The 15,495-nt window shown below is 50.6% G+C and overlaps 4 protein-coding genes across 4 annotated transcripts; 3 read left to right on the top strand and 1 right to left on the bottom strand.

Moving 5' to 3' along the window:
• Positions 1–278: 278 nt before the first annotated feature.
• LTHEOB_5263 (MFS transporter) lies at positions 279–1,283 on the top strand (the record flags this gene model as incomplete). The annotated part of the gene is made up of 1 exon (XM_035514389.1): positions 279–1,283. One exon carries the CDS (start codon positions 279–281, stop codon positions 1,281–1,283), a length of 1,005 nt encoding a protein of 334 aa, XP_035374131.1.
• Positions 1,284–2,442: 1,159 nt separating this feature from the next.
• On the top strand, positions 2,443–4,436 carry LTHEOB_5262 (Phenol 2-monooxygenase; the record flags this gene model as incomplete). The annotated part of the gene is made up of 7 exons (XM_035514388.1): positions 2,443–2,501; positions 2,557–2,743; positions 2,797–2,890; positions 2,943–3,350; positions 3,402–3,728; positions 3,780–4,149; positions 4,211–4,436. The coding sequence occupies 7 exons, from the start codon at positions 2,443–2,445 to the stop codon at positions 4,434–4,436; spliced, it is 1,671 nt and encodes a 556-aa protein (XP_035374130.1).
• A 5,572-nt stretch (positions 4,437–10,008) lies between these two features.
• Positions 10,009–12,741, bottom strand: LTHEOB_5261 (AAA family ATPAse; the record flags this gene model as incomplete). Its single annotated transcript, XM_035514387.1, has 8 exons — positions 10,009–10,373; positions 10,525–10,554; positions 10,606–10,624; positions 10,829–10,911; positions 10,962–10,993; positions 11,047–11,227; positions 11,289–11,472; positions 11,539–12,741. The coding sequence occupies 8 exons, from the start codon at positions 12,739–12,741 to the stop codon at positions 10,009–10,011; spliced, it is 2,097 nt and encodes a 698-aa protein (XP_035374129.1).
• A 918-nt stretch (positions 12,742–13,659) lies between these two features.
• Positions 13,660–15,426, top strand: LTHEOB_5260 (uncharacterized protein; the record flags this gene model as incomplete). Its single annotated transcript, XM_035514386.1, has 5 exons — positions 13,660–13,703; positions 13,749–14,049; positions 14,109–14,514; positions 14,568–15,250; positions 15,403–15,426. The coding sequence occupies 5 exons, from the start codon at positions 13,660–13,662 to the stop codon at positions 15,424–15,426; spliced, it is 1,458 nt and encodes a 485-aa protein (XP_035374128.1).
• Positions 15,427–15,495: the final 69 nt, after the last annotated feature.

Here is a 15,495-nt window from a genome sequence, read left to right as displayed (position 1 = left end):
TGATCGTTGGCCGCGCGATTCAAGGCATCGGCGGTGGCGGACTAATCCAGCTGGTCACCATCGCTATTTCCGACATCTTCAGCCTCCGGCAGCGTAGCCTATTTCTAGGTTCGACCCAGATAATTTGGGCAGTCTCAGGCGGTATAGGACCGGTGCTTGGCGGCGTGCTAGCGGAGCGGGTATCTTGGCGCTGGATCTTTTGGCTCAACCTACCGCTAGCGGGGACTGCTTTTGTTCTAGCCGTACTCTTTCTCGACTTACACAACCCACGGACGCGTATGGCCGACGGTCTTCGAGCTGTAGACTGGTTTGGTAGCGTTACCATGCTCGGCCTTACGCTAATGGTACTTCTGGGCCTCAACTTCGGTGGCGTTGTAGCGGCTTGGTCGTCGGCTAAAACCATCTGCCTGATCGTCTTTGGCAGCCTCATGGGCCTCTTCTTCATCCTCAGCGAGAAGTACCTCGCGACGTATCCCATTGTACCGATGCGGCTGTTCCGCGAGCGGTCCAACATCGCCGCCTACGCCATCACCTTCATCCACGGATTCGTCTTCTTCGCCGCCGAGTACTACCTTCCGCTGTACCTGCAGGCTGCCAAGCTGGCGACGCCCACCCACTCAGGCCTGCTCATCCTACCGCTCGTCACGACCTCAGCCCTCGCCGCCGCGGCGACCGGCGCCCTCATCCACGCCACGGGCGAGTACCGCCAGCTGCTGCAAGCCGGGATGGTCCTGATGACGCTCGGCGTCGCCCTCTTCGCGCTCCTCCTCGGCGCCCACACCTCGGTGCCCACCATCGTCGGCCTCGAGGTGCTGACGGGCGTCGGCATCGGCCTCTGCTTCCAGCCGCCCAACATGGCCGTGCAAGCCCTCGTGCCCCAGCACGACGTCGCCGCCGCGACGGGCGCCCTCGGCTTCCTGCGCAACCTGGCCACCTCGCTGAGCGTCGTCGTCGGCGGCGTCGTCTTCCAGAACGGCATGGCGATGCGGGAAGCCGCGTTGAGGCGCGCAGGAGTCGACGCGGCGCTGGCGGCGGAGCTGGCGGGGCCCGCAGCCGCGGCGAACGTGGAGCTGATCGCCGGCATCGCCGACCCGAGGCTGCAGTTGCTTGTCAGAAAGGCGTTCGCGTGGAGCCTGCGGAACAGTTGGATTTTGTATGCGTGCGTGTCGGCGTGCGGCGTCGTGGTGACGCTGTTCATTAAGCGGAGCGTGCTGAGCAAGGAGCACACGGAAACGAAGACGGGCATCAGGAGTGCCGAGGAGGAGGCCGTCGTTGCCAACTGAGGGCGGATTGTGAGGCCTGATATAGGCACGAGTTACCTTGAGCTAGACTTGTGAAATAGTAGCGTCTTGGTCCAGCGACGGGTAAGGAGGATGATGATGGAGTTGTAAGATGGGGCAGCCAAGTCCCGTTGTCTGCAGTCAACAATCTGAAGAATGTAGCTTACCATTTCAAACGGCTTCAACATGGGCAGATGAACCATGTTGGGCAGGTAGTATCCGAAATAGAGGAATGTGGTCTTTCCAGAAAGGTCCGGAAATTCCTTGCCACCGAGACATCATCATCGAAGTTCGCACCCACTACCTCAACTCCTTTCGCGACCATAGTCTTGGCAGACTCTCCATGAGGATTGCGGGTGATGGCCCTGATGTTCCACTGTTTGCTCTCAAGCAACGCAGAGACACGGAGCCACCTTGCATACTAGTAGCACCAACCACAACAATCGTTTGGACACCGTGGGTAGGAAGCGTCGGAAGGATAGTCAAGCGTACCAAGAATCAGTGCGTGGTGCGTGAAGTTCTCATTCTAGACTAGCGTTACTTGACAATATATAAAGTTCAATTATCACGATCATGCTATACTCCTCGCTAACCCGTTTGATCAGCCTCTGGTCTTCGGTCGGATATCTTATCCGAAAAGCCGAATGAACGGATCAAACCACTTTCCCGCACTTATCCCCATAGTCAGTAGTCTCGGATAGTTCGTCAACCAGTTCATCAGCGCAGGTCTCGGCTCTTACCTCATCCGTTTGCCGGAGCAACCTCGTCCATACCTTATCTCTTACGCGGATAAGCGTTGTGCCTCATCCGTTAACGGTAGCTTCGGGCTCTCTATTTGCTCCCTTATTCTTGCTACTTCATCGCTGTCTACAGCTATCTTGTGGCGATTGCACATGTTTTAGGTGCCTTCACAACCCTTATATCAGCTTTCCATCTCTATGGTGATCCCGGCAGTAGCTTTCTCCGTGTTTCTTCGGATATCCTTCATCCGAGGGTGATATTCAGAGATCGTTCGGAAGCTGAATTTGCTTCATAATCGTTCACCGACTTTAGCCCCTTGCTCCAACTCGGATTTGTACGTACAGTACTTAAAGGGTATGCTGTCCTCCAAACTGAATGTCTCGACGGGAAGTAACTACGATCTGAATTAAACATCTCGAACATGGCTCCTCTTCCGGAGTCCAAGACAGATGTTGTCATTATCGGCGCCGGACCAGCGGGGTAAGTCTAAATAAAACACATTCAATGCGAATAAGCCCTCTAAAAAAGCGTACAGTCTCATGGCCGCCTTGTGGATGACGAAGTGTGGCATCGATGTACGGATCATCGATAAACGCGCAACGAAAGTCTTCAAAGGCCAGGCCGATAGCCTTCAACCCCGAACGATGGAAATTCTCGACTCGTTTGGGATAGCCGACGAAATCTACAAGCGTGCCGCTCATCTGGTCGAATCCCGGTTCTGGGTAAGTAGTGCTCCAAACAGCATTATGCAAAGCGTCCGCTGATACTGTGAGAGGCTTCTGGAAAATCTGGTGGTATTGAGCCCTGTGGAGTCGCTTCAGATTACTACCCAGAGCTCAGCCGCTTCCACCAGGTTCTCATCAACCAAGGTGAGTTTCCCGATCCGCCGCTGCACAAACATGTACTTACCCATGTGTGAAGGCCAAATCGAACGCACTCTGCTTGACGCCATCAAAGAGTTGGGAAATGTCGAAGTTGAACGCGGCGTAGCGCCGACCAAATTGCAGATCGACGAGCAGAACCTCCAGGACCCCCAGGCATATCCGGTCCAGCTGACGCTTCGGCACCTGACCGAGGAGGAAATAGCCGAATCGCCGGCCGCTCCGGTTCCTACACCGGGCGCATTTGGCATTAACCCGGGCGATGAGAAAGAGCTGGAACGAAAACCCACCGGCAAAGAAGGCACCGAAGAGGTGGTCCATGCGAAATACGTCTTCGGATGTGATGGGGCGCGGAGCTGGACGCGAAAGCAGATTGGAATCAAGCTTGTTGGAGAAGGCAAAGACTCTCTGTGGGGAGCTGTGGACATCGTTCCCGTGACCGACTTCCGTAAGTGCTATTCACACCTAGTGGGCTCGTACGAGCTAATAGACCTTACAGCCGATCTTCGTGTGAGATCTTTTGTAACCACCTCTCAAGGGACCATGGGGATTGTTCCTCGCGAGAATGGCATGATCCGTGTTGGCGTGGAACTCGACGGTATTGATAGAAGCCAAGCTTCACCGGAGACCATTATCGAGCAAGCACAGAAGCTCCTAGCGCCGTACACGATCAATTTCTCGCATTATGATTGGCATGCTGTCTACCAGAGCAACCAAAGGTTAGGGTCGAGCTTTTCCAAAAGTGAACGTGTGTTCCTTGCTGGAGATGCAGTACACACACATTCGCCAAAAGCAGGAATAGGGTTGAACTTCAGCCTACAAGACAGTACGTTTATCTGCCCACAACGCGGGCGGACCTTACTAATATTGAACTTAGCTTACAACCTCGGCTGGAAGGTTGCACATGTCATCAAGGGGATTTCCAAGCCCTCCATCCTCAAGACATATGAGACTGAACGTCGCGAGGTGGCTCAACAACTCATCGCGTTCGACGAAGACCTTACCGCAAGATTCTCGGCCGGTGAAGATATTAAGGAGATTTTTGCCAAGGAGCTTCCGTTCACCAGCTGCACATCCATCGAGTACGGTCCGAGCATGGTAGTTGCTAAAACCGGCGCCAACATAGTCAGCAAGCAAGAGCTGGCGCAACACATCATTGTGGGAAGACGATTTGCGTCACAGCAGGTCATCGAGCAAGCCAGCGGCTGTCCTCTACAATTTCAAGAAAGATTTCCCAGTGATGGCAAGTACCGGATCGTAGTCTTTGCGGGAGACATCTCCCGTCCAGACCAGCTGAAACGAGTTCAGAAACTCGGACAAATGCTCGCTCTACCGCTACCCAAGGATCAGCCTGAAAACGGAGAAAATATCTTTGATGTTCTTGTACTGCATAGTTCAAGACGAGAAGACGTTCGTTTCTGCAGATTGCCTTCGACGCTTTGCTCGCAATCGCAATCAAACGTTTATGCGGATAATCTTCCGTACTCGGGAGGACTCGGGACGGCTTATCAGGCATATGGTGTCGACAGACTGAACGGATGCATAGTGGCCGTCCGTCCGGATGGGCATGTTCTGTTTGTTGGAGAACTCGAAGACGCAGGCAAGTTACACAAGGTTTTCTCAGAGATTGTTCTATAAGTCGGGTAGAAGGGATCGCCAGCAGAAGATAGCCTCCTTGGTCGTTTTTTCACGTATTTAGATCTGTTTGTTTTTTGTTTGTATTTAAAGGTAGTGAATGTACTCTTTTTTTGCTAAGCCGTACTTTGCTCGAAATATTAATGAAAAAAAGCCATTATAAGATGTCAGACCTTACTACTGTTCAATGTTATTGCCGATTTGATCTGCCGTTTTTCATTGCTTTTTTCCATCACCAAGGTAGACTCCTTTTTTTTTTATCTCACTACAATAATGTCACTCATTTATTACACTTTATAACATTAGTATAACTAGTTGGTATATATAAACATGGGGTTTTACTGCTGTATTTTGAGAATTAGCAGTGTTAAGTTTAAATAATTTACACTTTTCAACAAGGGAGAATGGGAAATGGCTTCGGCGGTCCGTCATTATCACAGGAGTCACGTTGGTGAGGGGCTTGTTAAGGTTAGTTTGGTCACGTCCTCCGGGTCATACTACTACATTGATGGTTATCGGAGGGTGGACGTAGTCGTGCGGGGGTCCTTACGGAATGTCTCTGCGGCGTATTCACACATATGGAACATTGGTGATCCTTGAGCCGAGTTCCGAGAAACGCTTCGGAAGGCGAAGGGTGTTAAAGACTGTGCGTCTCGGATATGTGCAATCTTCGGATGCAAGGTTTCGGAATCTCGGATATCGGATCTCGGCTCTCGGAACTTGCTCTGTGGCAATGCCCGGGAGCTCACGTTGAGTCTGCGTCGTCCCGCCAACTTTCATCCGTTCGATGCGATGTTGAGACCTTCGCTAAGAAGATCCATGGATATGCGCGGCTCGAGTCTTTGGTCGTGCTGCCTGAAATCGGTACGTGGGTGGTCAGAGAAGTTACTGGATCCGAGCCAAAGGTCGGCAACTCCGCCATACTATCCGAGATCCCATCCTTAAAATGCTAGTGTGAAAGCCCCTCCTCTATGAACGACGACGATAATGCCTCCAGTGTGGAATTCTTGTGAACCAGTAAAAATCAAAGTCCTGGCAAAGAGCGAATGAGATAGATTGATTATAGAAGGTGATGGTCGTAGCCACAGAATACAGTGCACGGATAATCCCCATCCAGTAGGAGGCCACCGCAGTAAGACCTTCTCGAGCGCCCAAAAGACTTATGGAAACTCTTTAACCACCTTCCTGGCTTTAACGATGAGGAAGGTTGCATCGTGCTTACAGGCGATCCTGCGTCTCAGACGTGGTATCTACGTAATGTTTGGCGGGCGGTGCGCATGAATACAAGTCAGGACCCTTCCCCACAGCCGCCGACAAAGAACCGCGAGTTAGCGGTGTGCTGCCGCTTAACCAACTATCGCCTAGCAGATTTATTTATATCCCGATTTATATACTTGAATTGCCCCTCAGTCCGTTAGCTAACGCTATGCCTCCGCAAACCCGTCTCAGACAGCCAGTGGCCTGCGTGCCCTGCCGCAAAAAGAAGGTGAAATGTTGGTACTTTTAGTCTGCATACCAATCCTTGAATGACTTCTGAGCCTGAGTAGGTGATGGCCAGCACCCATGCGCATACTGCAAGGTATGCGACGCTCTTGGTAGACATACATACCCTATTAGAGTACTTACAGCCAGTAGAAACACGACTGGGAATGTGCTTTCCCTTTGCATCCGCGGAAGAGAAGGCAATGCACCAGCGACCAAGGTCTGCGAACGGGCTGCATATAGCATTTATCTTGCTGATGATCTGTTTAGACGTCAACAAACGGCTATCGAGAGTGGAAGCTTTCCTGGGCACTCAGAGCGCCGGTTCTATACATCGGTCAGAAATTGGGCCGACTGTTCCGACCTACCAACAGGGGCTGGTGCTCTCCCCCGAGTCAGATCCTCAACGGGGTGTAAGATACTATTTCTGGACGTCAAATATGGAATTAACAGATATAATCAGCACCATCAGACCGAGGAAACCGCTTTTTTAAGCTCCCATACCATATCTCCCAGTGTAGTTGTTGTATCACCAGCCCCCCTTCAATCTGGGGCAACTACGTCAAACGGAATCAATAATTCGATACACTCCGGGGGACAGCCAGTCCAACTCATGCCGGCCACGACTGCAGTATCGGCAACCTGGATACATTCTAACCAGACATCGGCTAATCTCGATTCATTAATGGGCGATTCGCCTTCTGACCAGGAAAGCGGTCTTATAGAGCAGAACGTTAGTTGGCATACGCTATGGGCTTCACTTTCACGATACTGATTTGTCATCTGAGGCAACACAGGAGTATCATGGTAAGCAAGTTAATTGGGTGCGTGGTAACTTAAACTTACAGTCTTAGGTGCCAGCTCAATACTATCTGTCTTCTCCAGACTCGGTTCTCAATGGGTTTCCAAACAGACAGGTGCACTAGAATTCGAGTCAATGGCGAGCTCGTTAGTATCTCAGGTTGCTACATGGCTCAAACTCACTCAGCGCATTCCCGAGGAACGCGCGGCAGAGCCCGACAGGGACACAGCTTTGGAGCTCTCTTCTGGTGAGTTTTCTTTCTTAACCGTCAATGACCGTTGCCTTCAAGGGCATATAATGCTGAAATCACATCGATATCAGCATATTTCGAAGATGATGGGCTCTCTTTTGGCATCTTACATCAACCTTCTTTCGAACGTCGACTGCGGCAATTCTTTGATGGGCATGATTCGAATTCTGCTGACCCTGGTTGGTACGCACTTCGCCATACGGTATACGCGAGTGGGAAAAGAAAGATACTCAAAGACGCTGGTGTAATGGACTTCAATGAAGTTCACTCGAGCGCCTTTCCCTATTTTGCAAACGCATTGGCGGTGCACACCGAGATGATATACTACAAGTCATCAATTACAGCTGTGCAAGCCCTTGCGGCCATGGTAGGTAAATGCCTTGAGATATTTTATATACCGAAATGTTTCTTGAATTATCATCACGCTAATGAAAAGCTAGGCTCACTACGCTGAAGCGATTGGAGCCCCCAGCCTTGAATACATGCTGCAGTCAAATGCCATTCGACTAGCGCAGTCCAAAGCGTTGCACAGAAAAGCCCCTCGCACCTTGGGTTTGTCTCATTTCGAGGTGCAGCAAAGAGACCTGCTATTCTGGTTTATGTATGTCAATGAAAAACACGTAGCATACTGGTCCGGAAGACCATCGGTACGTTATTGTAAGCTTGTGGTTGGTGATTTACAGCATTATATCTACTAACGTCATTGTCCATATGGCTGCAGGTCATGGATGATGATAGTATTACTTGCCCTCTTCCCGATGAGACAGGCTCCGGCAGCGGGAATCAAATTGTCTACTTCAACCTCCTCATTCGCTTGACTCAGATACTATCGGCCGTCTTGAAATTTGTTACACGCCTGGAAACACGAGGCATGGATCCGGACAAACTATTCCGTCGTGTTCACCATTTGAACGCACAACTCCGCACATGGTCAGAGTCTGCTCCTCCAGTATGTCGTCTTGAGCCTTTGCAGAAAAGCTCACTTCCTCCCGATGTGTCCGGCGATCTCGTTCTTTACATCAGATACACCTATTATGGAGTAGTCATCGCCTTGAACTCCTGTTTCACATACCCTTGGCTCATGGAACGCATCAACCGCGACAGGGATTCCAGATTCCAGAAGCAGATTGACGAGAGTACGGTTCTGGTCGCCGAAATGTCCAGAAGGATAATCAAAGATACCAAGCATATTGATATCGATTTCACTTCCCCCGTATGGTAAGGTAATCTCTCAGCAGTACCCCTGCGGAATATAAGGCGTTCTTATTTTGATCTGAGAACTGACTACGCATAGGCTAGTATTCGCCTATCCTCTCATGGGCTTGATCCATCTTTTCGTGCACATCATGAAGTTCCCGAGCATGTCAACAGTCCAATATGACCTGGCTCTCCTAGAGGACATCTGCGGACATTTTGCTCGACTAAAGTATACCACCTCGTTAGCTCTTTCCTTTCCCCTCTTGAAGGAGCTGTGTCGTTTTGCCGAGCAGGCAGTCGAAAATTCATCGAAAACGTCAACGGATGTATCGGACCAAGCCCTGAACAATCCTAGCACAATGCGAAGTGACATACCACAGACAGACGGCGGAGTTCCACCCAATGATTTCATTGACTTTTCAGAGGTAGCTGTTTATAACTTTTCTAGAAATTTTCAAAATCCTAACGAGTGGACACTATAGGATTTGCAATTTAACCTTTTCGGCGCGGACCCCGGCTTCGAACCGCTCTATCCTATATACGGAATTGACGCTTAGCTGTGAGCCAACTAAGTATTTGTTACGCCGGCTACTCTCTTTGGGGGAGTTTAGGCGTATCATCGGGTAAGCAGGACTCAGGGAGTATTGCGATTAGTAGGCAGGGGAAGTTCAGAATGCATGATATAGATATCATATTTAAAAGAACTTCCCACTCTCTAAGCTACCCAGCTTACGCTTGAAGAGCACAGCTGGCAGTCATCGCTCATGTGAATAAAGGTCTACTCTATTAAACGGGGCGTCTAATCTCTGTTGTCTAATTAGCGTCTTAGTTGTACTCCAGGATTCACTGCAACTGCGTCCGAACATAAAACAACATCATCTGCTTCCATGGTCTGGACCTGCTCTTGATGTCTCCCATGTCCATATACGCCTGCAATGGGCGGTGCCGCGCCTGGTACTTCTCCGTCCTGACCGCCTGCAACCGCACCAACGCGCTCTTCTGCTCGTTCACGCTGCCCTGGCTGATCCGCACCACGTCCCCCATTGTCTCCCAAATTGCCACTGCGGTGGCCTCGTCCTAATCTCTTACCCCCCTCTTCTTGGCTCCTCGGCGACCGCTGCTATCACTGCCTGCGCTGCTTCCTCTCTTCCTCTCACCACTCGGGGCTTTCCGCTGGCGGCCTGGTCAAATGTAGCAAATCGCGCTTTCTCTTCATGCCCCCAAAGTAACGCTGCCACCTCGTCCGCTCCAGCCACCCGTGCGTCTGGTCCTTCTCGGCGTCCTGGTAGACGGCGACTGCCTCTTTCTCGGCCTTCTCGAACCGGCCTGCATCTGCCATGCCCATGCTCCCGTGTCCTTGCTGCTGTCGCCGCCATTGTCGCCCGCCTAGTTCTCTTCCTTTGTCGGCTGCCGCACTTGAAGATACTGCAATCCGTGCTGGGTACTAACTGCTTCGCGCAACTGCCTGAAACAGTCGTAATGATGTCATTGTTTGTTGAAGTGATTTTATTCAGAGTGGGAAGGATGATTTCTCACGCACGTTTATTGTTTTTGTACCGTTTAACAATATTAATAACTCTGTGCGATCTTATTTAATAATAATATACTATTAATGATAAGGCGTTTCTAGAGGCTTCAATATTCCTGTAGAGGTTTTTGTAGCTAGCTTATCTCAATTAACAACTAGTTCACTATCTGAATTGAGAAAACTCGGGATTCTGAAATACAAGCGCACTTCTACTAAGCCTTATGAAATCTGAGACCAGCATCCTGCGCGAGTTGATCGTCCGTGTAACCATGATTCACACTGTTTAAGTAGGTTTCGAACCGTTTCGACACTCCGATGACATTTTTCAAGTGCTTGTAGGAAAAAACCTCTTTCTTGAACTGCGCCAGCTGGCGTGCGATTGTGATGGAGTTGCGGATCTGGCGCCCATTCATCTCCTCCATACACAGCTCATCCATGTTGTCGAGGATGTCGTCATAGTCGATGTTGGTCTCCCCCAGCTCTTTTAGCCTGGTGATGAAGTTGCGCCAAATTTTGCGGCGCTGCGACTTTTTGAGGTTAGTGTAGTGGAGAGCCAGCTGGATTCGGGACTTGAAAGCTTGGTCGAAAGTCCTTTAAAGTACTTAGTCGATTATTCTTGCTTGATGGGGCTAAGGGGTATTACCCAACGCGATTTGACGTCAGTATCAATATACCTAATTGTCCCTATATATCAGAACGATGTTACTGCTATAAGAATAGCAACCCACCATCGTAGTACTCCAGAACACGGAGAAAAACTGGGGATAGTAAGTGAATATTCTGTATTATGGTTTCAAAAGAGTGCTTACCGGAGACCAATGCATTCCTCTGCAGATCAGTCAGGCTTCTCTCTTCTAAAAATACGTCTGCTTCATCCATAAGGACCACTTCTCTTATCAGTTGCATTGTTCTACCACTCATCGATGGTCATACTAACCGCAGCCCCAGATTTTTCCGAGATGCAGGACGGATTCCAGATACTTTATAACGTGAGAACTTGGGTGTAAGTCATGGAGTCTTCAAAAAACCAACCTTTTCAACCTCATCGGGTTTCGTGCCAATGTCCCCGCAGGTCACTCGGTACAGCGGTTTCTCGGTCATTTCTGCTACACCTTCTGTTCCTCGTCAGTAGTCTGGAGCACTTTAGAGATTATATTCTACTAACCGGCGGTAAATGTCTTTCCGGTTCCCGGGCCACTGTCGAAAGATCAGCGTGGGGAAAAAGTAGTGCGGCTGAAACGGCCAAGTACCCATGCAAGAGGATCAGCAGGCCGTTGCCCTTCCCACTAATAATATCAGTGGACTTTTCTGCAGCGATCTGTTCTGTGACGAGAGCCTCTAGTAAGAGTTTAGTGTCATCCTCAACAACGAGGCTTTCAAAGGCCTTTTTGTTCCATTGAGGCTCTGATATGCGGTCTACAAAAAGTTGCACTGCAAATAATTGTCAGTTACTTGAAACGTAGCGTGTTCAGATTCAGATGGATTCACTAACTCCATTTCTTCAATCTGAAGTTGAAACCAATAAGTTTTGTGGGAAATAGAAAGATTGTGTCATCTGGTGGGGAATCATTGTCTAGCATGGCTGCCTTTCCGATGTCATCGCGTCCAGCTCTGGGTTTTGACTCGGGATGTAGTCTGTGATACGTTCGATAGTCGATCATGTACCGATCGCTGGTCTTATCCAACTGTTAGAAGCGGTTGTAGAGTTCTCAAGTAGGAAAACAAGAGAGGGGTTTGCTTACACCAGCGAAATCGTCGTCTTCATCTGCGGTGTAAGACACGAACTTCCTCAGCCTGCATTTCCAAAAGGTCCTTCCTCTCCTCTCCAGCAGATCTCTTCTGTCGATATCAGCAAATTCAAGCGGGTGGGCATTGAGGTCGGCAATCCTCATCTCAGCGTGAGTCACAGGAACGAAAATGTCGATGGTGGCAGACTTCTTCTCAAAGGTGCCGTTGAACTTCCAGTTCCATCCTCTGACCTGCCACAAGTCGCAATAACGCGCTTCTTTGGGGGCTATGGTCTGGGTTTTGTTGGAATTTGAACCCGACACATGTTGCTGCCCTGGACGGGCATTGCTCATGGGTAGTTGGGTGTTGTACTTTGCCGAGGATGTCGCCATGAATGCAACTGTGTCTTGACCTCGCCTCGTGACCAGGACTTGACCAGGGTGGACCAGATATGGCATCGTGCTGTGGTCGACGCAACCCCGAGATATCATCTCTCGCGCGCGCGTGTATTCGAGTCCTTGGTACTCCTCCAGAAAGTCGTACAGGGTTTCAATCCTCTCAACAAAGACCGGATCCAGCTTGGGGATGACTTTATCAAGCCATGGATATAGAAAGTATAAGGGTAGATACGGATGCGGAATATCTTCGTTGAAGTGGATATTGTGAAACGTTCTGTCAGAGGATCGGACACGTTCCACCATTGACTCCATAGCTTCAATCATTGGCTCGGCCAATGTAATATACATGAAGTCTGCTCTGTGAGAACGTGTTTGTTCGTCTAAGGGGATAAGGTACATTGCCCTCGTAACTGTTGAGTAGCCTTTGTGGAGGACGAACATGACGTCATTGTTCTCTTTCAGAAACTTGGGTAGGTTTTTCAGGAGAGTGGAACTACTTAGCGACTCGCCCTCCGAAGTTGCGACTAACTCTGGTGGTGAGACGTGAAGGTCCCCAAAGATCTCGTAAAGGACTATCCAGGAACTTGAGGGCGTTTTTACTCCAGCACCTTCTCGTTTAGGCTTGGACCCCAGTGAGGCTGAGCGTTTGACTGGGACTGGGACTGGGGCTTGCGGCCTTGGTCTCGGAGCACCGCCTGAGCTCTGGTCTTCGCACCAGCCTTCCTCTGGAGAACCGCTGTGCATGACGTCTGGTAAGGTTGGGACGCCGTACTCCGGCGTAGGGGAATGGGTCGGTGCCTCTCCGGGATCCTGAGACATTGGCACTAGGATTGGCGCTATGCGTTCACTTCGTGTCAAATTTTCGGCAGGGTAAGTGGGCTTGTTGCTTGTCGGGGCAGAATTCCCCGCTTTGAAAACAATGGGCTGGGACTCCGCACGGTGTACAAGTGATCCGCAATACTCGGCTTCCAAAGCAGCAAGCCCTTCCTTGAAGTTCTCCACGCGTTTCTTGTATTTATGATTTGCTTCAACAGAGTCGAAAGTTGTACTTTCAGTCTTTTTGAGAGCGGCCAGCTGCTCCCGCCGGTAATCCTTTCTCCGAGTTTGGTCCCTTGATATTGTCAGTCGATTCAGGAAGTTGATTGACCCTGAAAAGCTAGAATTGCTGCGCGAGACTTCGTGCGGAGTTGACGGTGTCGGAAGGCTGGAATGCTCGGAGTCGGTTTTGATCCGTAGTTTTCCGATCCGTGAAATTTGATCGCGGTCTGGATCCGTTGCGCTCGATGATTTAATGGCTTGCTGATTTGCAGGCGCGAAAAGTCTGGGAGCTTCGACACCAATGAGATCCGTTTTGGATGAAGATGAGCTGGCCAAAGATGAGCTGGCAAAAGATAGGCAGTCGAGAGAAAGCGTCCGGGCGTCCAAGACCGTGCCGCATATAGAACACCCAGAAGAATCGGCTGGTAGAGCGTCTGGTAGAGCGTCTGGTAGAGCGTCTGGTAGAGCGTCTGGTAAAGCGCTCTGTTCGAAGGCCGACTCACTGTCGGAATCGGAGAGAACAGACATTGAAGATTTTTGGGAAATGGAACGTAAGCTGAAGGTTTTGATGGTTACCCCGCTCCAATATGCAAGCGAGCTGCATCCGATGTTACACAAGGCAGACGGCAGGCAGCAGCGCAGCCTCGTCTACAGAACGAAGCTTCAAAGACTTGGTGCGTCGAGCCCAAGAGTATTCGCATGGATAAATTTGCTAGTTGGTATACAGCAGACCCAGCCGACCCGTAAGCTTCTCTATTCTGTGCTTTGACGCAGGGCTGACAGCACAGGTGCCTCGAGCCGGCCCGCGAAGCTTACACGCTCGCAGTCGAACGCTTCAGCACCGGACTCACTGCAGATCCAAGCAAAAGAGAAGCCGCCCGCAAGACATGCAGCCCGGACGCGTTGAAAACTACGGTAGAAGATGCCGCCCTCCGGTACGAAGCCTCGCACAGGAACAAGTCAGCCCACAAATGGACTTTGAAGCTATCGAAACGGATAGTGCACTACCAAAACGTCATGGACGTCATAGTCCAGCACCACCCCGAATACGTGTCACTCGCTTGGGGCGCCATGAAGTTCTTGTTTGTGGTAAACTCCCCTCACTGCGGTCACCCTTGCAAACGACAGGAAACTGATGTGGCGAGAAGGCTGTTGTCAATCACGAAAACTTGCTGTCCTCCTTAGCCAAGGGACTCGCGCTTGTCGGCGAAGCTCTTCCACGCGTCGAGCTGGCCGCCGTACTTTACCCGACGACGCGGATGAAGCAGGCGCTGGCCGAGCTGTACGCGCACATCATCCGCTTCCTCATCCGAGCACGGGATTGGTTCGAGGAACGGAAACCTCTGCGTATCCTTCACTCGGTCACCAGGCCCGCTGAACTCCGTTACGATGACTTGATTGACGAAATTGATTCCTGTTCCCGAAATGTCGTCAGCCTGGCTGTTTCGGCTGCTCAGGCCGAGCAGAGGGACATGCATACCAAATTGCAAGTCATGCTGCGGCGGCAGGAGCATCATGGCGAAGTGCTGATGGAAGTCCGCCAGTTGGTCTCAAGTAGGTTGCTTGCTGTTATTACGAGACTATCAATTGCTGATAAGGTCATACAGAACGCCAGAGTATGAATCTCAACGCTTCTGGCTATGTGAACACGAATCCAATCCTCTCCGATCAGCAATTTGACCTGGCGATGACAAATCTCTCAACCGGACAACACTCAGACCCCGAGCAGCGCCTGGGTGCATGCACGTTCCTGCGGAACAGAAGACGCTTGAACCTCGCCACCACGGTAGACCCGTTCTGGCTAACACCCAAAATGAAAGAGTGGGGGTTAGCGCAGACATCATCACTGATACTTGTCCAAGGTTCCTTCCAGAATCGTGCCGCCATCCAAGACTTCTGTGTTGATGTGATCGAGGTGCTTCGGAAAGCAGCCATTCCTGTCGTCTGGGCGCTGAATCCGCAGGTGGGGGCGTCAGCGGATGCATTTACCATGGCCGAGCTCTTGAAGCATCTCACTTATCAGGTCTTGAAGATAAACTCTGCAGCTCGGAAGGAGTCGGCTCTGGCCTGCTGTTTCGCAAATGTCCGAGACGGACAGGGAGAGCAGCAGTGGTTCGATGTTTTCTGTGCATCGCTGGGTGGTCTCCGCCAACTCCACATTGTAATTGACATCGAGCTCCTCGGCAGCATCTCGAGATCTGCAACAGACTTTTCTTTATCTTCCGCATTCCTCACACTTTTCCAGAAGTTAAAGGAGCGCAACCTCAGAACGATAGTTAAGGTTGTGCTGGTCAGTTACGGATCTGCAATTTTCGACCACGAAGCCCTGTATGGAAAAGTTATACAGGTTCAAGCATCAACAAAAAAGAACAGGATGTACCAGCGACAACGCCTTAGTCATGCCTCAAGATGGCGGCCGAATCCGCTCACGTGTGGCCTTAGGTGACCGGCTTTCACAGTCAATAACCAGGCTCTTCTGTCGGCCTCCAAAGTTTTTCCTAGTAGTGTTGGAGTGGAAAGAACAATCCAGTAAAC

Source organism: Lasiodiplodia theobromae (genome assembly GCF_012971845.1).
Source record: "Lasiodiplodia theobromae strain AM2As chromosome Unknown scaffold_14, whole genome shotgun sequence".
Lineage (NCBI taxonomy): Eukaryota > Fungi > Ascomycota > Dothideomycetes > Botryosphaeriales > Botryosphaeriaceae > Lasiodiplodia > Lasiodiplodia theobromae.
Note: the sequence above shows the minus strand (reverse complement) of the source record. Positions and strands in the feature narration are given on the sequence as shown.